This window comes from Oncorhynchus gorbuscha, linkage group LG16 (genome assembly GCF_021184085.1).
Source record: "Oncorhynchus gorbuscha isolate QuinsamMale2020 ecotype Even-year linkage group LG16, OgorEven_v1.0, whole genome shotgun sequence".
In the NCBI taxonomy this organism is placed as follows: Eukaryota; Metazoa; Chordata; class Actinopteri; order Salmoniformes; family Salmonidae; genus Oncorhynchus; species Oncorhynchus gorbuscha.
In genome coordinates this window covers 26,519,583-26,541,206 of record NC_060188.1, presented here as the reverse complement: position 1 = coordinate 26,541,206, position 21,624 = coordinate 26,519,583, and the positions used below count along the sequence as shown (strand labels likewise).

General features: G+C 43.7%; 1 protein-coding gene across 1 annotated transcript; it reads right to left on the bottom strand.

The window, feature by feature from the left end:
- Positions 1-2,408: 2,408 nt before the first annotated feature.
- On the bottom strand, positions 2,409-21,196 carry LOC124000302 (integrin beta-3-like). The gene is made up of 15 exons (XM_046306575.1): positions 21,043-21,196; positions 19,152-19,237; positions 18,623-18,827; positions 18,246-18,498; positions 17,859-18,021; positions 16,484-16,645; positions 16,303-16,398; positions 16,115-16,204; positions 15,255-15,389; positions 14,689-15,118; positions 7,198-7,420; positions 6,920-7,020; positions 4,318-4,434; positions 3,653-3,819; positions 2,409-3,510 (listed from the first exon to the last, which is right to left on the bottom strand). The coding sequence occupies exons 1-15, from the start codon at positions 21,107-21,109 to the stop codon at positions 3,442-3,444; spliced, it is 2,364 nt and encodes a 787-aa protein (XP_046162531.1). The 5' UTR covers positions 21,110-21,196; the 3' UTR covers positions 2,409-3,441.
- Positions 21,197-21,624: the final 428 nt, after the last annotated feature.

The window sequence follows — 21,624 nt, the reverse complement described above, 5'->3', positions numbered from 1 at the left end:
CAGTGTGTCAAATCGGAGGGCATGTTGTCCGGTCCTCTGGCAGTCTCTATGGGGGTGCCACAGGGTTCAATTCTCGGGCCGACTCTTTTCTCTGGGTATATTAATGATGTTGCTCTTGCTGGGGTGATTCCCTGATCCACCTCTATGCAGACGACACCATTCTATACACTTTCGGCCCGTCATTGGACACTGTGCTATCTAACCTCCAATCGAGCTTCAATGCCATACAACACTCCTTCCGTGGCCTCCAACTGCTCTTAAACGCTAGTAAAACCAAATGCATGCTTTTCAACCGATCGCTGCCTGCACCCGCTTGCCCGACTAGCATCACCACACTGGATGGCTCCGACCTTGAATATGTGGACACCTATAAGTACCTAGGTGTCTGGCTAGACTGCAAACTCTCCTTCCAGTCCCATATCAAACATCTCCAATCGAAAATCAAATCAAGAGTCGGCTTTCTATTCCGCAACAAAGCCTCCTTCACTCACACTGCCAAGCTTACCCTAGTAAAACTGACTATCCTACCGATCCTCGACTTCGGCGATGTCATCTACAAAATTGCTTCCAACACTCTTCTCAGCAAACTGGATGCAGTTTATCACAGTGCCATCCGTTTTGTCACTAAAGCACCTTATACTACCCACCACTGCGACTTGTATGCTCTAGTCGGCTGGCCCTCGCTACATATTCGTCGCCAGACCCACTGGCTCCAGGTCATCTACAAGGCCATGCTAGGCAAAGCTCCGCCTTATCTCAGCTCACTGGTCACGATGGCAACACCCATCCGTAGCACGTGCTCCAGCAGGTGTATCTCATTGATCATCCCTAAAGCCAACACCTCATTCGGCCGCCTTTCGTTCCAGTACTCTGCTGCTGTGACTACTCCATGTCCAACCCTGTGACTGGAACGAATTGCAAAAAATCGCTGAAGTTGGAGGCTTTTATCTCCCTCACCAACTTCAAACATCAGCTATCTGAGCAGCTAACCGATCGCTGCAGCTGTACATAATCTATTGGTAAATAGCCCACCCATTTTCACCTACCTCATCCCCACAGTTTTTATTTATTTACTTTTCTGCTCTTTTGCACACCAATATCTCTACCTGTACATGATCATCTGATCATTTATCACTCCAGTGTTAATCTGCAATATTGTAATTATTCGCCTACCTCCTCATGCCTTTTGCACACATTGTATATAGACTCCCCTTTTTTTCTCTACTGTGTTATTGACTTGTTAATTGTTTACTCCATGTGTAACTCTGTGTTGTCTATTCACACTGCTATGCTTTATCTTGGCCAGGTCGCAGTTGCAAATGAGAACCTGTTCTCAACTAGCCTACCTGGTTAAATAAAGGTGAAATAAAAAAATAAAATAAAAATAATGATTTGATGAAACATTGAATTTGGCCTGCTATTGCTATTGGCCCGTTGAAACGCATTGAATAACAGATTCATACATGGGAAAAAGAGATAGTGAAAAAAATCTAAACAAAGTTTGTTTTAAAGTGTCTGGGCTACCATCAGACAAGTATTGTGAGGCTTGTGAGAATCCTAGAGCAAAATAACCTGAGGTGTACAGTGCCATAAATGAATCATAGAAATGAATGTAACTAAATGATGGGAATTGCCTGTACATATACTAGGCCTGCTGGTTACACATGTAATGGTGAATTTATCAAAATTAACAAAGGGCAAGCAATTCACACAATGAAACAATGAATGTGCAAGAATTGGCAGGTGACAGTGGAGCACGTTCTGGAGAGAGCATGCATTCCCATCTTCTTGTCTCAACATTTTAAATTATAGTCGAGACACATTATCTCCACACATTTGAAATGCTTTTTTTACCAACAGCTGCAACTCAATAATAAGCTAGGCCTATTGCCACACGCACTGCCGTCTTCCGAAATAGGCATAGGCCTATGCACTTGTGATTTGAAACAATCCACAACTATAAACAATCCACACACAAATAAAAATCTAATGATCCTCTATAGCTAAGTCAAGCTCTCTGGTAAAGATTTTAGAATAATTTTATTTAGACAGGGGTGATTATATACTTTTGGCAAAACACCAATGTGCTTAATGGGTTAGTGAGCATCTTAGCAGTGCACTGTGCACCTGCCAACTTAACTTTTTAATTTGCAAGTGGCTGAAACCAGAGATGTGTATATAATGACGAGATGCTCATGTTACGGGTGGGTGAAGCGGCAACGAAGCACTGAGCAGCAGCGGAGTTGACAGCATCTTGGTTAAATAAAACATATCCTGCACATGCGCATAAATCTCCGTATCTTTCTCCATGGCAAATCGGGTTTGTACTGGTTTGCACGATGTGTTGTTGATACTCATTCAATTACAAACATAATGTTATTTATATAAAAGGAAAACACAAAAGCAGATCATTTTTTCTCAAATATATTTTAGCAGAGTGAAATTGCTAAAAAAAAGAAGACAGAAAAATGGATGAGTGATTTCTATTTTTTTTATCAACATAGTAAAACCAATCAAAAGCCACTCATTCCCAAAACACATTAAATGTAACATTTACATATGTTATGCAATAAAGCAAATGACAGAACAACCAATGTCCCAGAAATGCTTTCTTTTATATAAAAAACGTGATTTATAAAAGGGACCACAAACTTCTTCTGTTTGTCTAGCCACATTCTAACAACTGTCAAACTTGGCTAAAAACAGTTAATTGTTGGCCATCACTCCCAAGTTTGATACCAAAGCACAAATGCATACTGTACTGTACACATGCTAGAGCAGATTGCCATAGCTGTTCATTAGTGACCATTAACATACAACATACATTGGGCACCATTAACTAAAACTCATGATATCCCATGTGGCTGTTTATTACAGGTATTGGACTTTACTTTTATGTAATACAGTGTGAATACGTGAGTTCAGTGTCATAACACAAGTAAACTGTGGCAGTAGTAGTAAGCAGCTGGGCTCCATAATAATATACTACAACCAGGCTGTTTGTAAAAGAGGCCTGTGGACAAGTGTGCTGTGGTTGGTGTGTGCAGTGCAATTTCATAAACCAAATTTGAAACAATAACAGAGCATAACAATCTTTCTCTCCAAAGGTAGGTTTGGGGTCGCTGAACTATACTAGTTCTTATTATGGGAATGACGTCACACCTCGTGGGTGAAATAGGGGTCCTGGAGTCCTTGCCATAATTTGGACTGACATTGAAATGTTGGATAAGGCAGTTTTAATTATTATTATTTTTTTTACATGATATGTACAATACCATCACTACAATACAACGTCAACAAATGTATTTCATTGACATTAGAGTCAGCACACTTCATCACATGACAGTGGAGAGGTTCCACCTCACCAACCCCCTCTGTGTCACTACAATGCATCTCTCATAGACCCCTGAGTTTTGCTGATTGTGATTGGTCAAGAGTCCCTCAAGAGTTCCCACGGTAGGTCACATTGGTGAAAGTGGTGGTGGCTCCTTTGTACAAGGGGTTGTTAGCCTGAAAAAATGGAAACAAATAGAGGACAAATATATCAAACATCCAATCAGACACATGTCATCTTGACATGGATAAATATTCTTGCCATTCACATTTTCTCCATCAGATTGCAGCTTTGTATTAAAAGCATAGTCGGACTCACCGTATCCCATTTGGCCTTAGCCCTCTCCTCCTCAAACTTGGCGAACTCTCGGCGATCATGGACGGTGACCAGCAGCTTCCAGATGAGCAGGCCAGCCAGACCCAGAAACAAGATGGCCCCCGCCACCGCCATGAGAACCACCAGGATATCAGGCCCTTTAGGACAGTCTGAAAGAGAGAGAAGAACACAGGAGAAGAGAGGATTGAGCAGGGAAAAGAGATTGAGAGGGATGAAAAAGGGAGGGGGGGTTTGGGTGGATGATATTTGTGTCGGCAATAGGGGACTAGCGTTAATGCACCTCACTCTGGCTTTGGAGTTGTTTTTGTTCCTCTTGGGTGCGTGTCAGAGGGGAGAAGACTACCAGGGGTGGCAGGGTTGAGTGCTATTATGAGCTTTAGAGAACCAGACTGCCCTCTCTGTACCTGCTCTACTCTAGTGTCGCCTGCCAGCCACACAGATAAAGACTGACTTGGAACCAAGAAACACACTATTCGTAGTTAGGGATAAAAATTGACTCCTCCTACAGCTCCCAGGCATCAGTAGTAATGCACATTATTTCTACACATAACTATTCTCTAGAATACTAAAGGAATTCACTGTCATCCAGACCCTGTCAAACACACATATGAGCACAGACCCATTCACACACCGATGGACACACTCACCAGGCTCCAGGACATATAGGATGGACTTTCCACTGGCATCCTCGTAGTACTGGAAGTGCTCTACACAGTCATTCTCATCCTTATAGGTGCAGTTCACAGCATTCTTCTCATAGAAGACTGGGATGAAAGAGAGGGTTATAGGGGGTTCGATCCAAGTGGAGGATAAGGAGCGAGAGAGAGAGACAAGATGAGGAGCTGGAGGTTAATAATATTTATTTTGCAGCACGTAGTAAAATCTATGGACACACAACATTACATATATAGACGAACAAACACAATATAAACAGTGGTGTCCACAGGAATTAGTGGATAAGGAACCAGACATGAATAAACCAGTCCGTACCAAAACAAAACAGTCCTACCGCATATTGAGAAAGCTAATAGCAGCAGGGATGAAAGAGACTTTTGAGCTCTTCATTTTAAACCTAGGAGGCCTGTGTCTGCACTCTAAGGGAAGTATACAAAAATGCATCAAACGTGCGATGCCAGGAGTCTCTCAGAATGGATGGCTCCTCATGATTCATGTCTGTTACTGGTGAGACAGGTCAGATGATCCTGCTACCTGGTTTCACAATGTTACCCAGCATGTTCTGACTCTTTAGGTTAAGATGAGCAAACCAGCAGATCATATTGAATGTTAAAGTGGAATCAATGAATGATCATCAGCGTCATATCCACCCTGAAACTGCAGAGTTTTCTCCGGAAGAACAGGCTCTGATACTGTAGAGAAATTAGGGCCTCAATGTGGGTTGTTAGCACACAGTTTTGACCTCACATCACAAACCTGTAGTCTGACGCTACAGTTGAAGTACATACATCTTAGCCAAATACATTTAACCTCAGTTTTTCACAATTCCTGACATATAATCCTAGTAAACATTTCATGTCTTAGGTCAGTTAGGATTACCACTTATTTTAAGAATGTGAAATGTCAGAATAATAGTAGAGAGAATGATTTCAGCTTTTATTTCTTTCATCTCATTCCCAGTGGGTCAGAAGTTTACACACACTTAATTAGTGTTTGGTAGCATTGCCTTTAAATTGTTTAAATCGAGTCAAATGTTTTGCATAGTCTTCCACAAGTGTCCCATAATAAGTTGGGTGAATTTTGGCCCATTCCTCCTGACAGAGCTGGTGTAACTGAGTCAGGTTTGTAGGCCTCCTTGCTCGCACACACTTTTTACGTTCTGCCCACAAATTTTCTATAGAATTGAGGTCAGGGCTTTCTGGCCACCAATACCTTGAAATTGTTGTCCTTAAGCCATTTTGTCAAACTTTGGAAGTATGCTTGGGGTCATTGTCCATTTGGAAGACCCATTTGCGACCAAGCTTTAACTTCTTGACGGATGTCTTGAGATGTTGCTTCAATATATCCACAAAATATCCCTTCTCATGATGCCATCTATTTTGTGAAGTGCACCAGTTCCTCCTGCAGCAAAGCACCCCCACAACATGATGCTGCCACCCCCGTGCTTCACGTTTGGGATAGTGTTCTTCGGCTTGCAAGCCTCCCCCTTTTCCTCCAAACATAACGATGGTCATTATGGCCAAACAGTCCAATTTTTGTTTCATCAAACCAGAGGACATTTCTCAAAAAAATACGATCTTTGTCCCCATGTGTAGTTGCAAACCGTTGTCTGACTTTTTTTATGGCGGTTTTGGAGTAGTGGCTTCTTCCTTGCTAAGCGTCCTTTCAGGTTATGTCAATATAGGACTCGTTTTACTGTGGATATAGATACTTTTGTACCTGTTTCCTCCATCATATTTACATGGTCCTTTGCTGTTGTTCTGGGATTGAGTTGCACTTTTCGCACCAAAGTACGTTCATCTCTAGGAGACAGAACGCGTCTCCTTCCTGAGCAGTATGACGGCTGCGTAGTCCCATGGTGTTTATACTTGGGTACCATTGTTTGTACAGATGAACATGGTACCTTCAGGCGTTTGGAAATTGCTCCAAAGGATGAACCAGGGTATGCATTCCAAATGGCATCCTATTCCCTACATAGTGCACTACTTTTGATTTGAGCCCTATGGGTCCTGGTCAAAAGTAGTGCACTATATAGGGAACAGGGTGCCATTTGGCATGTATTTCTAAATAATCTGCCTCAGTCTTAGACAGCACTCTAATCCTCCTCTTAGAGGTATACATGTTTTACCTGACTTGCCTAGTTAAATAAAAAAATATGAAATGGGGTGGCAGGGTAGCCTAGTGGTTAGAGCATTGGACTAGTAACCGGAAGGTTGCAAGTTCAAACCCCCGAGCTGACAAGGTACAAATCTGTCATTCTGCCCCTGAACAGGCATTTAACCCACTGTTCCTAGGCCGTCATTGAAAAAAAGAATTTGACTTGCCTAGTTAAATAAAGGTAAAATAAATAAATAAATAAATAAAGGGGACATTGACAAATATTTCACATAGTCAGCTCAGTGATTCAAATCAGCAACCTTTCAGGTACTGGCCCAGCGCTCTTACCCGGTAGGCTACCTGCTGCTCATATGATGGAATATGTGAGAACATCAAGCACTGTAAATAATGCAATCTGTTGCGTGGAGAGCATGTTGAACACACATTAATGGAGCATTGTTTATTAACAGTTCTTACCTAGTTCTTCCACCTTCTGAATTTCATCCCTGCAGATTCGGGCACAGCTTTTCTCCTCAAAGAGACGGCCTCTCTTGAAGTGCTTACATTCAACACATTCTCTGCAGATACAACACACTGTTAATGCATCATCATCATCATCACCACCACCAACTTCTTAATCGTAATCATCCTGCTTTTCCTCCTCTTCCTTATTGCATCACCATTTCATCATCATGTACTCATACAGTATCTGTGTGTAAGGCAGTTATACTGCCCCTTGTACAGTATTTACTCACTTCTTGATGCTGCAGGCATCAGGGCAGGTTGGACACCTCTCACAAGTGGCCCCGTAGGCCCCTGGCTGGGTGCACTCACAGGCCCCACACACACACTGGCCCCGGCCGCTGCACAGCAGGCCCATACTGGACATGCAAGTGTCTGTCCGGGTTGTGCAGTTACAGTTCTCCCCCATCCAGTCAGAGCCACACTTGCAGAAGCCACAGTCACATTTCCCATGGCCTGGCAGAGACACAGAGATTGAGGATGGGTCATTTTTTAATGGACATTTTATGTCTAACTTAGAGACACTAATAACGTATCTTTTGTACATTAGGTTGATATATCTCTTATACATCACGTTATCAGTACTGGACAAACCCATGAGTGCAATTACAACCCTGGCCTGGAATGTTTTGAATTTAAAAGCAATGTGTATGTGAGTGGTTTGTGTGTGTGTTTTTGCCAGATCATATCTATACTGAACAACAATATAAACGCAACATGTAAAATGTTTCATGAGCTGAAATAAAAGATCCCAGAAATGTTCCATACGCGCACAAAGCTTATTTCTCTCAAATGTTGTGCACAAATTTGTTAACATCCCTGTAAGTGAGTATTTCTCATTTTCCAAGATAATCAATCCACCTGACAGGTGTGGCATATCAAGAAGCTGATTAAACAGCATGATGATTACACAGGTGTACCTTGTGCTCGGGTCAATAAAAGACCACTCTAAAATGTGCAGTTTTTCACACAACACAATGCCACGGATATTTCAAGTTTTGAGGGAGCGTGCAATTGGCATGCTTACAATAGGAATGTCCAACAGAGGTGTTGCCAGATCATTTAACGTTCATTCCTCTACCATAAGCCGTCTCCAATGCCGTTTTAGAGAATTTGGCAGTACGTCCAGCCGCAGACTACGTGTATGACGTCGTGTGGGCGAGCGGTTTGCTGATGTCAACGTTGTGAACAGAGTGCTCCATGGTGGCGATGGGAATATGTTATGGGCTGGCATAAACTACTGACAACAAACACAATTGCATTTTATCAATACCAATTTTAATGAACAGAAATAACGTGACGAGATCCCGAGGCCCATTGTGAGGCTCATTTTAAAAAAAAGTTATCTGTGACCTACAGATGCATATCTGTATTCCCAGTCATGTGAAATCCATAGACTAGGGCCTAATGAATTCATTTCAATTGACTGATTTCCTCATATGAACTGTAACTCAGTCAAATCTTTGAAATTGTTGCATGCTGTGTTTCTATTTTTGTTCAGTATAATTGTCAGCAATTCTGCATGTGTTTGTCTATGTATCAATGAGTATTAATGAGTGCATTGAGAGCATGGCAGGCAGACACACGTGTGATGAGTCCATATTAAATCATAATTTCCAAGACATGAAGTCATCAATTCATGACCAGACAGTGCAGACAATGGCAGGAAGCAAACTGGTAATCCATCCCACTCTTCCCCTCCCAAAACTGGGACAATCCCTGGCTGTAACGACCACTCCCTGAAGCCTCCACAATATTTCTCAGCCCAGCCAGCAAAGTTGAGAAATTATTGTTTGATTGCCCTCGGACAGACATACTAGAGCAACTGGCTGTTTCTCACAGGATGAAGGTTAATGCAACAGGGCTGGGCAATGAATGACGAAGAGCAGAGACAAACTGAGTCACTGTCTCAGAGCTCAGCTGGGTTAGAGTGACCGATGGAAACTAAACAGAGGTCTGTAAACTGTATAAACAGGCACTCAGAGACATCGGAATAGTTGTTTTCAGTTGAAACCACCTCCTTCAGCTGAATTCCCCAGTTCCCACGCCCTATCTGACTCTGTCATCACTATGAGATAATTGTGTGTGTCCTGTCTGTCTGTCTGTCTGTCTGTCTGTCTGTCTGTCTGTCTGTCTGTCTGTCTGTCTGTCTGTCTGTCTGTCTGTCTGTCTGTCTGTCTGTCTGTCTGTCTGTCTGTCTGTCTGTCTGTCTGTCTGTCTGTCTGTCTGTCTGTCTGTCTGTCTGTCTGTCTGTCTGTCTGTCTGTCTGTCTGTCTGTCTGTCTGTCTGTCTGTCTGTCTGTCTGTCTGTCTGTCTGTCATGAAAGAGGCAGCTATAGTTATAAAAGGTTGATTTACTGTCTTTCAGGCACATAAGCTGTCTGAGTTGAGCTGGTTAATGTTTTACAGTATGTATCCCACAAACAGAGCATGAACTCAATTGAATGCTGTTGACACAATCAGTACATTGTTAGGAAAGTCCTGGTTTTCCTCTCTTAATAACGTTCTTGTGTTTGGCAAATGCTCCTTATACTTTACCTCATCCGTACACTGAGTTCATGCTTGTGCCTTGTTCTCTCTACTCGACTTGTTGTATGGTCGAGTCAGAGAAATTAGGAGTTTCCAGGGTATGCATTCCAAATGGCATCCTATTCCCTACATAGTGCACTACTTTTGATTTGAGCCCTATGGGTCCTGGTCAAAAGTAGTGCACTATATAGGGAACAGGGTGCCATTTGGCATGCATTTCTAAATAATCTGCCTCAGTCTGAGACAGCACTCTAATCCTCCAATTTATCAAGTCGTAAACATGACCTACAGAGACACGTAAACATGGAGTCCAGGAAGGAGGACAGAGAGAATGAGAGCGAAGAGGTGGAGGGAGTCAGAGACATATTATTATTATTATTATTATTATTATATATTATAGAGAGAGAGAGAACTGTAAACACAACGACGAGAGAATAATACAAAAAGAGAGGAGATGAGTGGGAGCATTGGTGATGGATGTGAACTTTAAAAGAGGGAGATAGAGGAGGAGGAGATAAGGATAGAAAGGGAGAGGGTAGCATGCCAGAGGAATGCTAACTTTTCATGTTCTCTCTTGCCTGTTTGTGTGCCCTGTGGATGGGCGTGCTGACTACTGCTCCACTGCCCTAGCTCCAGAGCAGAGGGAGAAATACACACCAACAGGGGGATGTGGGAGGGCCTGGGGTTAGGAGGACAGGGTGGGCCTTGGGGGAGACCCAGATTGAGCTGGAGCCCAAGGACTCTGATACTTTACTGTTGTTCACACAGTAATGACATCATGCCAACCAGACTCCAGAGACACAGGCTGACAAAGTTGAGTCTCCTTCAGCGTGCTCCACCGGCTCTACTCACTAAATATGGAGTTCTGGACAGTTGCATTTCTGTGTCACTCATTCCAACCCTTGACGCTTCATAAAAGAGTAGAGCTCAATGACTAAAACCACAATCCCACAAATAACATCTTTTCCACTGACAAACCAATAGCTAATGCTGAGTTAAGACATAAATGACTGTTTTAACCAAATATGTCACATTCCCAAGTCCTGACTTCACCCTCACCACCATACATGGCATTTCACACATAGCACACACTGTAAGAAAGCAAATTTAACCAATTGCTTAATCAGCATTCATCTGTGAATTGAAGGAAAATAAATGTAGCTAATGTGTGACGTTTTTTTCATTCAACAGACTTTGCTCACATTGAGCTGAATGCATATGAACTTGTTGAGACGAATTACAAAGTCATGTTGGCCTTTGGAGTAAAATTACAAATATGTTTGCTCAAAACTACACCCATCATTATCATATTTCCCAGCATGCTCTATTTCTGGTTGATTTTCAGAATTGTTCGTTTCAATGCCTGTGTTTTTGCATGTATATTGATTAGTTGATTAATCTTATGCTACACAAACATTTAAAAAAATAAAAATCCCAAACTAATCCAATCTGTTAGTAGTTGGACTTTTTGCACTAGTTACTGTGGTGGCTGTTGCAGTTTATGATTTAGGTAGTTTCAATAACTTATTTCACCTACCCTGTCAGTCATTCTCAATGCAGGTTGTGGGTGATTAAAAGTTCTAATTGTTGGATATCCTCACTCTGGGTGGATTCCAAAAGGAATTACACATCATAATGTGACTTGCAGGCTTGATGTGGCCTGTAAACCAGCAGTTTCAGACCACTGCCCCCAAAAGAAAGGCCTGATGATATACAGTACCACTAAAATTTTGGACACAGGGCCTCCCGGGTGGCTCTGTCGCAGCTGGCCACGACCGGGAGGTCCATGGGGCGATGCACAATTGGCCTAGCGTCGTCCGGGTTAGGGAGGGTTTGGCCGGTAGGGATATCCTTGTCTCATCGCGCACAAGCGACTCCTGTGGCGGGCCGGGTGCAGTGCACGCTCACCAGGTCATTAGGTGTATGGTGCTTCCTCCGACACATTGGTGCGGCTGGCTTCCGGGTTGGATGCCCGCTGTGTTAAGAAGCAGTGCGGCTTTGTTGGGTTGTGTTTCGGAGGACGCATAGCTCTCGACCTTCGTCTCTCCCGAGCCCGTACGGGAGTTGTAGCGATGAGACAAGACAGTAACTACTAACAACTGGATACTATGAAATTGCGGAGAAAAGGGGGTTTAATAAAACAGTTTGGACACACCTACTCATTCAAGGCTTTTCTTTATTTTTACTATTTTCTACGTTGTAGAATAACAGTGAAGACATCAAAACTATGAAATACTATGGAATCATGTAGTAACCAAAAAAAGTGTTAAACTAATCAAAATATATTTTATATTTGAGATTCTTCAAAGATTCTTCACCCCTTTGACTTGATGACAGCTTTGCACACACTTGGCATTCTTTCAACCATGAGTTTGAGCCAATCAGTTGTGTTGTGACAAGGTAGGGGTGGTATACAGAAGATAGCCCTATTTGGTAAAAGACCAAGTCCATATTATGGCAAGAACAGCTCAAATAAGCAAAGAGAAATGACAGTCCATCATTACTTTAAGACATGAAGGTCAGTCAATACGGAACATTTCAAGAACTTTGAAAGTTTCTTCAAGTGCAGTCGCAAAACCTATCAAGCGCTATGATGAAACTGGTTGTTCTAGGATTGTCATGAGGACAGCCACAAGAAAGAAAGACCCAAAGTTACCTCTGCTGCAGAGGGTAAGTTCATTAGTGTTACCAGCCTCAGAAATAGCTGTCCAAATAAATGTTTCACAGAGCTCAAGTAACAGACACATCTCAACATCAACTGTTCAGAAGAGACTGCGTGAATCAGGCCTTTGTGGTCGAATTGCTGCAAAGAAACCACTAGTAAAGGACATCAATAAGAAGAAGAGACTTGCTTGGGCCAATAAACACGAGCAATGGACATTAGACTGGTGGAAATCTGTCCTTTGGTCTGATGAGTCAAAATGTGAGATTTTTTATTCCAACCGCTTTGTGAGACGCAGAGTAGGCGAACGGATTATCTCCACACCGTGAAGCATGGAGGAGGATGTGATGGTGTGGGGGGTGCTTTGCTGGTGACACTGTGATTTATTTAGAATTCAAAGCACACTTAACCAGCCTGGCTACCACAGTATTCTGCGGTGATACCTCATCCCATCTGGTTTGAGCTTAGTGGAACTATCATTTGTTTTTCAACAGGACAAGGACTCAACACACCTCCAGGATGTGTAAGGTCTATTTGACCAAGAAGGAGAGTGATGGAGTGCTGCATCAGATGACCTGGACTCCACAATCACCCGACCTCAACCCAACTGAGATGGTTTGGGATGATTTGGATGGCAGAGTGAAGGAAAAGCAGCCAACAAGTGCTCAGCATATGTGGGAACTCCTTCAAGAATGTTGGAAAAGCATTCCAGGTGAAGCTGGTTGAGAGAATGTCAAGATTGTGCAAAGCTGTCATCAAGGAAAATGGAGGCTTCTTTGAAGAATCTCAAATATAAATTATATTTTGATTTGTTTAACACTTTTTTGGTTACTATATAATTCCATGTGTTATTTCATAGTTTTGATGTCTTCACTATTATTCTACAATGTAGAAAATGGTAAAAAAATCTAGAAAAACCCTTGAATGAGTAGGTGTGTCCAAACTTGTGACTGGCACTGTATGTAATATACTGTCATGAAGAGTTTCATTTTACACTGGGAAATATACAAATAAAGTAGAATAGAACGTATGTTGGTTCAGCAATATGCCCAAATATAGAGCAAATGCACAATCCTATTGCAGTTGGTTGCCTTACAATTGTACATTGTATCAACTTTAATGCTGTTTTGTTGAGCAAACTCACAATCCTATTGCAGCTGGTTGCCTTACGTACGTTGAATAAATAAATACAATTCCGGTGCACATGATAGCACTCTTTTTCAGCCCAGGGGCCCTTTCTATGATGCCTTCCCAAAGGGCCAGACTGTTTGGGTTAAGAGATGCTGTCTCACGCGACTCAGACCCCACCCCCCTGCCTTCCCGTCTAAATCCATGTGGAGGCATGCTATGGCTGGGTGAGGAGAGAGAGGGATGAGGAAAAGTCTGGACAACGTGAAAACAATTGAAGCGGTTGACCATGGGAACATCCTCATTCCTAGAACGACAGACTCAGGGCTACACTGGGAACTAATGGGAACCATCTATTTCACAACAAAGGATGTCTTCTAGAGGGACTCAAACAGTGTATTTTCAGTAAAAAAAAGACTATGACAGACTGCGTAGCTCTTTACCCCGGAAACATCAAAAGTTACAGATATAACTTCTCTACGGGTATCCAGTGCCTGTCATTCTTTCAGTGAGTACAACAGCGACTGGCCGATCGGACCTTAACCTCTGTTACCATAAGCAAAGTCCTGGTTGTCTAATAAAGCTCAGTCCATCCCTAAGGGAGCGGTTGTGGTTAAAGCACAGAGTTATAGCCAACACACATATAAATGTAGCAACAGCACCGTGACTCATCTGCTATGCAGCCACATTGAATTATCCAATGACGGGACCTATTAAAATGTTGTTACTTTGATTGAGCAACGTGTGCGCTGTGCAGGCGTGCAGTAGGGAGAGATGATCAGGGATGACATCTCATACTTCATTCCCAAGAGTGGTTAGAAGATTGATGGAATCAGTGAGCTCCGTGAGCTTGTTTACTCCGCTAAAATGATCATGGAAGAAGATGTGGTTTTGATTTTAATCATCTGAATAACTTCTTGTGGAGTTGATGGAACAAACAAGAAAATAGAAAACGCATCGTTTTTTTGGTTTGTGTTATCCTTTACCAGATCTAATGTTTATATTCTCCGACATTAAGTTCACATTTCCACAAACTTCAAAGTGTTTCCTTTCAAATGGTATCAAGAATATGCATGTCCTGAGCTACAGGCAGTTAGATTGGGGTATGTCATTTTAGGCGAACATTGAAAAAAGGGTCCCATCCTTAACAGTAGAGAGAGAGAGAGAGGTCTGGGTAAAGGTCAACTGAGGCATTGTGGACATGTTCTAAGGAAATGGACATCTCCTCTTTCCTGCTAAAACCACAAGCCTGCCAAAACCCCTAACCCTAAAGCAAACAGAGAGAATAAATGTTACAAAAACAACTTGTCGACTTGTGTTGCTGAGTAAAGCAGAAAAGAACATGTAGTAAAAGGAACCAACATGGCTTCTCCTTGACAGACACAACAGTGTATCTATCCACTCACCTGAGCAGATCTCTCCTTTGAAGCGCAGGCAGTTGAAGTCGTCACACTCGCAGTACTTGCCCCACACTTTTCCAAAGCCACTGGTGTGGCAGGAGCACTGGCCACACACACAGTTGCCCCTCCCACTGCAGATGGCGTCTTCAGCTTTGGGGCTGCAGTTGCCCTGGTCTGAAGGCCTGTAGTCCCCGTCGGCACACTCACAGCGGTCTCCCAGGCGCCCCGGGTGACACTGGCACACACCACACTCGTAGGTCCCATTTCCCTGGTTACAGAGAGGGCTCTCGGGCTGGGCTGTGGCCTCACAGTCACACCCGCAGGCGAAGTGGACCGTAACCTCCAGGGCGTCCTTGAAGCCCACAGGTTTAATGGTGAAGGTACGGTTCTTCTCCTTAGGGCAGCCGTGTAACCTGGCCTCCACACTGAACGACACCTGGGGGGAAAGGTGTGTGTGATACAGCAGGTTACATTTGAACTGTGCAGTAAGAACAGAGCATTAATTCCTATACCTAAGATCTGACACTAGGCCACCATTTATCATCCAGATGGTGAGTGGTACAGGTACTGACTGTGTCTCCGATCTTAAGTCCGGAGCAGGACTTGAGTCCCTGGATGAGCTCTCCGTTGAGGCAGGTGGCATTGAAGGACAGAGCAAGCTCCTCTGGAACACCCAGCAACTCCAGCTCCACCTTGGAACGGATCCTCTACTCCACAGATCAAGGGTCAATGGGCAGAGGTCAGAGGACAGAATGAACTCAATCAGAAACATAAACGATTCAGAAAACCTCTACTCTTAGTCTCTGTGGAAATGGATACAGTGTGTATATACAGTGTTCTATCTGTCACACATTGGCTCGTGGGAAGTCAAATAGACTGTTTGAGAAATAAAGGGGAGCTGAACTCACTCCTTTAGCCTCGCTTTTTTCTACTGTATGTTTGCTAATGTTGTGCGTTCTCTTTGAAATATCTCAAACAGCCAATGTACCAGACGAATGACTTCGCAACCGCATGACACAGCATGACGAGCTCAAAGCAGTTCCTGCTTTCTAGAGGATCAGTGTTTTTTTCTATGACAGTTGTGTTCATGATGTTAACGTTAGCTCCTGTTCTTTCAACATTAACATGGGCTACAATGGCTATGTTCTGTTGTCTCATGTGTAAACATGTCCGAGGCGCTGCATGTTAATGGCTAGTCCTGTTGTCTGTAAATGGCCGGACTGTATGTTAATGGCTAGTCCTGTTGTCTATAAGTGGCCGGGCTGTATGTTGATTCTGCTGCTATGACTGGATAGAGTGCCCTCGGCGCAGCTGTTTCTCAGTGCATGACAATTCACCCTAGGTGTTACCAACTCATGTTAATGCTAAAGTAGGCATGACTGGGCGTGATATAAATCAAAACCCAACTCTCATATATACGGCTCTCTCTTACCTCGTAAGCATCCAGGATGAGTTGGATCACATTCCCGGAGTCATCCGACAGCGTTCCAACCGTGGTGCCAGGAATCAGCTGGCTGTAGTTCTGAGGAAAGAGGTTCCGAGGGGACATACGTGGTAAGGTACCATATCCCTCTACACCTAGCAACCACGGTGACCCTGGTACCAGTCAGGTGTACTCACCTGGTAGAGGGGCACCACATTGTTGGTCACAGCGAAAATGAGGTTGATGTTGTTCTCAGACATCTTCTCTGTGATCAGAGCCAGAGAGGGGTAGTCCTGAAGGAGGAGACCGTCGTTATCATTACGTTTCTCTTGTGATAACAGACGAATAGAACTCCCACACAGACTCCCTGACACTCACCAGGGTTGACGACTTGTCATAGTTGTTGTCTCTGTCGATGTGACACTGTCCATCATTGGGCTGCACTAGACCAGCCAGCCGGCCGTCCAGGGCTATGTGTGTCGTAGCGTCGGTAGTGAACACCAACAGGTGGGAGGCATCCCCACGCCAGCCTATCTTGTCCTAGTGACAGACGGAGGGAGAGAAGAGGGAAAGAAGAGGAGAGGGGAGAAACGGTATGTATTCAAGTTTGTGTGCAGTTTCTAATCCACTGATGGTGTGTGTGTGTGTGCCTGCCTGTCTCTAGGTGTGTGCGTACATGCGTGTGTGTGTGTGCCTGTATGTCTCTAGGTGAGTGCGTACATGCGTGTGTGTGTGTGCCTGCATGTCTCTAGGTGTGTGCGTACATGCGTGTGTGTGTGTGCCTGTATGTCTCTAGGTGAGTGCGTACATGCGTGTGTGTGTGTGCCTGCATGTCTCTAGGTGTGTGCGTACATGCGTGTGTGTGTGTGCCTGCATGTCTCTAGGTGTGTGCGTACATGCGTGTGTGTGTGTGCCTGTATGTCTCTAGGTGTGTGCGTACATGCGTGTGTGTGTGTGCCTGCATGTCTCTAGGTGTGTGCGTACATGCGTGTGTGTGTGTGCCTGCATGTCTGTAGGTGTGTGCGTACATGCGTGTGTGTGTGTGCCTGTATGTCTCTAGGTGAGTGCGTACATGCGTGTGTGTGTGTGCCTGTATGTCTCTAGGTGAGTGCGTACATGCGTGTGTGTGTGTGCCTGTATGTCTCTAGGTGAGTGCGTACATGCGTGTGTGTGTGTGCCTGTATGTCTCTAGGTGTGTGCGTACATACGTGTGTGTGTGTGCCTGCATGTCTGTAGGTGTGTGCGTACATGCGTGTGTGTGTGTGCCTGTATGTCTCTAGGTGAGTGCGTACATGCGTGTGTGTGTGTGCCTGTATGTCTCTAGGTGTGTGCGTACATGCGTGTGTGTGTGTGCCTGCATGTCTGTAGGTGTGTGCGTACATGCGTGTGTGTGTGTGCCTGTATGTCTCTAGGTGAGTGCGTACATGCGTGTGTGTGTGTGCCTGTATGTCTCTAGGTGTGTGCGTACATGCGTGTGTGTGTGTGCCTGCATGTCTGTAGGTGTGTGCGTACATGCGTGTGTGTGTGTGCCTGTATGTCTCTAGGTGAGTGCGTACATGCGTGTGTGTGTGTGCCTGTATGTCTCTAGGTGAGTGCGTACATGCGTGTGTGTGTGCCTGCATGTCTGTAGGTGTGTGCGTACATGCGTGTGTGTGTGTGCCTGTATGTTTCTAGGTGAGTGCGTACATGCGTGTGTGTGTGTGCCTGTATGTCTCTAGGTGAGTGCGTACATGCGTGTGTGTGTGTGTATCACCTTGCACACCACTGCCTGTATGACCGCGTCGAAGCCTCCCTCTGGAGAGTCTCTGTTACGAGACACCTGCTGCTTCGCCACCTCCTCGGTGAAGCGCTCCACCTGCTTGGTCAGAGACAGCACGTGCTTGTAGCCAAACTGAGGCAGGCACCGCGTCTGGATCCTACACATCACACCCCGTGCCATGCCGAAAACAGGCAAATTGACAAAAAGGTGGAGAAAGAAATACATTGCTGTTAGACACAATTTGACAGCTATTAACAAAGCCTCAGGGAATTTGAGCTTCTACACAGAATATCAACCTTTTCAAATCTTCCCCTCTGCAAAATCTCATCCTCCTCTCCCTCCCTCCTCCTCCACCTCTCTGTCCACTCAACCCCCACTCACCCATGGCAAGGGTTACTGACGGCTTCCTCAGGATAGGTGTACATATATGGGGACAGGGGCTTGTCCACAAAGGCCCCAAAGCCCATACGCAGGTTGCTGGTGGTGCGGCCCATGGCTGCAGCCAGCTGGTTGCCCAGGGAGCGCAGGCGGGCCAAGTCGTCCTTCATGGAGTAGGAGAGGTCCATCAGATAGTACAGGTCAACTGGGTAGTCCTCCACCTGCTTCACTGTTACTGTGAAACGCCTGGCATCATCTGAGAGAGAGAGCGAGAGCGAGAGTATGTAACAATTCCTCTGTTCAATGTACTTTAGACAAGTGGTGAACCTGGTGTACAGTATGTGGGTGGTTGCATGTAAGCCTATGCTGTGTTAGAGTACCTGGTCTCAGAGTGAGGCGGAGTTTCTGGGGTCTGATCTGGGTGACGTCGTCAGCCGCCCCCGACGCCTTGTCACTGAGGGGCGTGTCTTTCTGCACGCTGAGGGTACTGAAGGGGAACTCTAGCTCCTCCTTCGTACAACCCCCATCCAGCAGGTTCTGCTTCAGATCACAACGGGACACACTGGAGCCCCCTTGGCCAAACTCCTGAACCCAGGAAAACAACAACACACACTGGTAAGAGCAACACTTCCCAATGAGACAACCAGTAAAGGGACAGTGATTGATTTAAAAAGAACATCTAAATGCAATACAATGGAAGGGGGGGCTCAGTGGATGAATACAGTATTTGGACAGTGACACGTTTTTACGGCGTTTTGGCTCTGTACCCCAGAACTATGGACTTGAAATTATGCAATGACTACGATGTTAAAGTGCTTTAATTTGAGGTTATGTTCACCCATATAGAATGAACCGTTTAGAAATTACAGCACTTTTTTTGTACATAGTCCCCCCAGAGGATATACTCACTTCCTTAAAGCACCAAGCACAGCTAGGGTGGATAGCCAAACACTGTCTGCAGGTGCTCACCCCTCGAGATGTGCAGATGTTTGAGCCTGAAGTACACACCAACATAAACATGAGTGAATAGGTAGGGGGTCCAGCAGTGGGAATCAAATAAGCCATATATGGACACTTGAAAGGAATCATATAGCCTATTTGCTGTATGGACACTTGAAAGGAATCATATAGCCTATTTGCTGTATGGACACTTGAAAGGAATAATATAGCCTATTTGCTGTATGGACACTTGAAAGGAATCATATAGCCTATTTGCTGTATGGACACTTGAAAGGAATCATATAGCCTATTTGCTGTATGGACACTTGAAAGGAATCATATAGCCTATTTGCTGTATGGACACTTGAAAGGAATCATATAGCCTATTTGCTGTATGGACACTTGAAAGGAATCATATAGCCTATTTTCAGTATGGACACTTGAAAGGAATAATATAGCCTATTTGCTGTATGGACACTTGAAAGGAATCATATAGCCTATTTGCTGTATGGACACTTGAAAGGAATATAGCCTATTTGCTGTATGGACACTTGAAAGGAATCATATAGCCTATTTGCTGTATGGACACTTGAAAGGAATCATATAGCCTATTTGCTGTATGGACACTTGAAAGGAATCATATAGCCTATTTTCAGTATGGACACTTGAAAGGAATAATATAGCCTATTTTCTGTATGGACACTTGAAAGGAATAATATAGCCTATTTGCTGTATGGACACTTGAAAGGAATCATATAGCCTATTTTCTGTATGGACACTTGAAAGGAATCATATAGCCTATTTGCTGTATGGACACTTTTAGATTGATTCTTTATTAGCGTTGAGTGTTTCTGACAATGTTATTCCACTTGCAGTCTTGCCAAGTAATTGTCTCTCATGACCGTTTCTCCACACTGACTCTGCATTTAAACTACAATTATTCTTCTTTTCTCACTACTTTAGTCGTTAGTTGGGCCACAGACGGTTCCGTTTCTCTACCACACACTCTCTTTTCTCTCTCGGCTGGTCCCTCCTCCTCTGCTTCCTCTCTGGCCCGGGCTCTACTTCTCTCCTCCCCTGTTACACCATACTGCTTGCTACCCAAGCCTGTCCTGTCACGCACATTGTTCTGTAAAACAGCTGTTATGCAGGCAATTCGATGCTAGAGGAAGAGGCACACACTGCAGGAATTTCCATCAAAGTATGACGCTAAAACGTGTCATGTTGACGCTGCTCAATAAGTCGCGGATGTGACACATTATGTCTTGCAACAGTTAGTTAAAACCTGATTGCAGTCATATCAATTGAAAATGCTATTTCATTTAAAAAAAATTCAATGCAATGAGATGTGTACGCTTTGTCTATTAGACGTATTGAGGTTTAATTATGTGTTAGATGTCTTTTATAATTATTATTATAATTATTATTATTATGATTAGGCTATTCGATATTGTGCATGTTGAAGTGATTGCTTGTCTATATAGCACTGTTACTATAAAAACAGGAGGCCAAAACAAATACTATGTGAAATGCAAAGGTGTGGCCTGTACAAATATGAGCGCACTCTGGCACAACGTTTCGCGAATTAGCGCTCCCTTTTAAGGACTCAACATGCCCAATGTTCCATTCCAGTAGCGCAAAACAGTGCCATACAGTTTATTGTTTTAACAAATAAAATCGTCAAAAACTATAGTTTTGTGAGTTTTCCTGGAACTTAAAACGTATTACTTATTAAAAACATACGACATAACAAAATATAATATTCAGCCGGCATACGCACCCTAGAATAGAACACGTCTTATATAATGGCAGAATATTTTTTTTTACATAAAAATTATAGGATGACAAAGAAAATACTTACCAAGAACTTCAGAAGAAGCTAATAATAAACCAGAAAATATCCATAGTCGGTCAAAAAAAGTTCCCATGTTGGAGAGACGGGTTAGGACTGACTGCTCGACTTTCTCTGCCTGTTCCACCTCTGCAGTAGTATTAGTAGTATTAGTATCCTGCTCTCAAACCAGTGGACCACCAATTAGAATGCTTTTCCTCATTCTTGCAAAATGCAATGCTGATTATGATTCAGAGAGGTTCTGACATACACGTTTAGGCTACTTTATAGAAACGTAACTGTATGACATAATATATAGACTACTAGAGTGTGGATGTGCATTATATTTAAGAATACGCCGTTGGCCTATTCTCCACATGTCAATGGCACAGATGTGTCAGTCGCTATAATGGTAGCAAGCGTCTGTGTGATTCAAGACATTCAAATGGCCTGCTAATCTTTTGAAGTCTATTCGACAATATCCCCGCACCCCCCCCCCCCCCCCCCCTAAACAAATGTATGAATAAAAATAAAAGACACAAGAAATAGAAAAAGTTATTGATATAAAACATATTGCCAAAAACAATAAATTGTTATAACAATGCAGAGAAA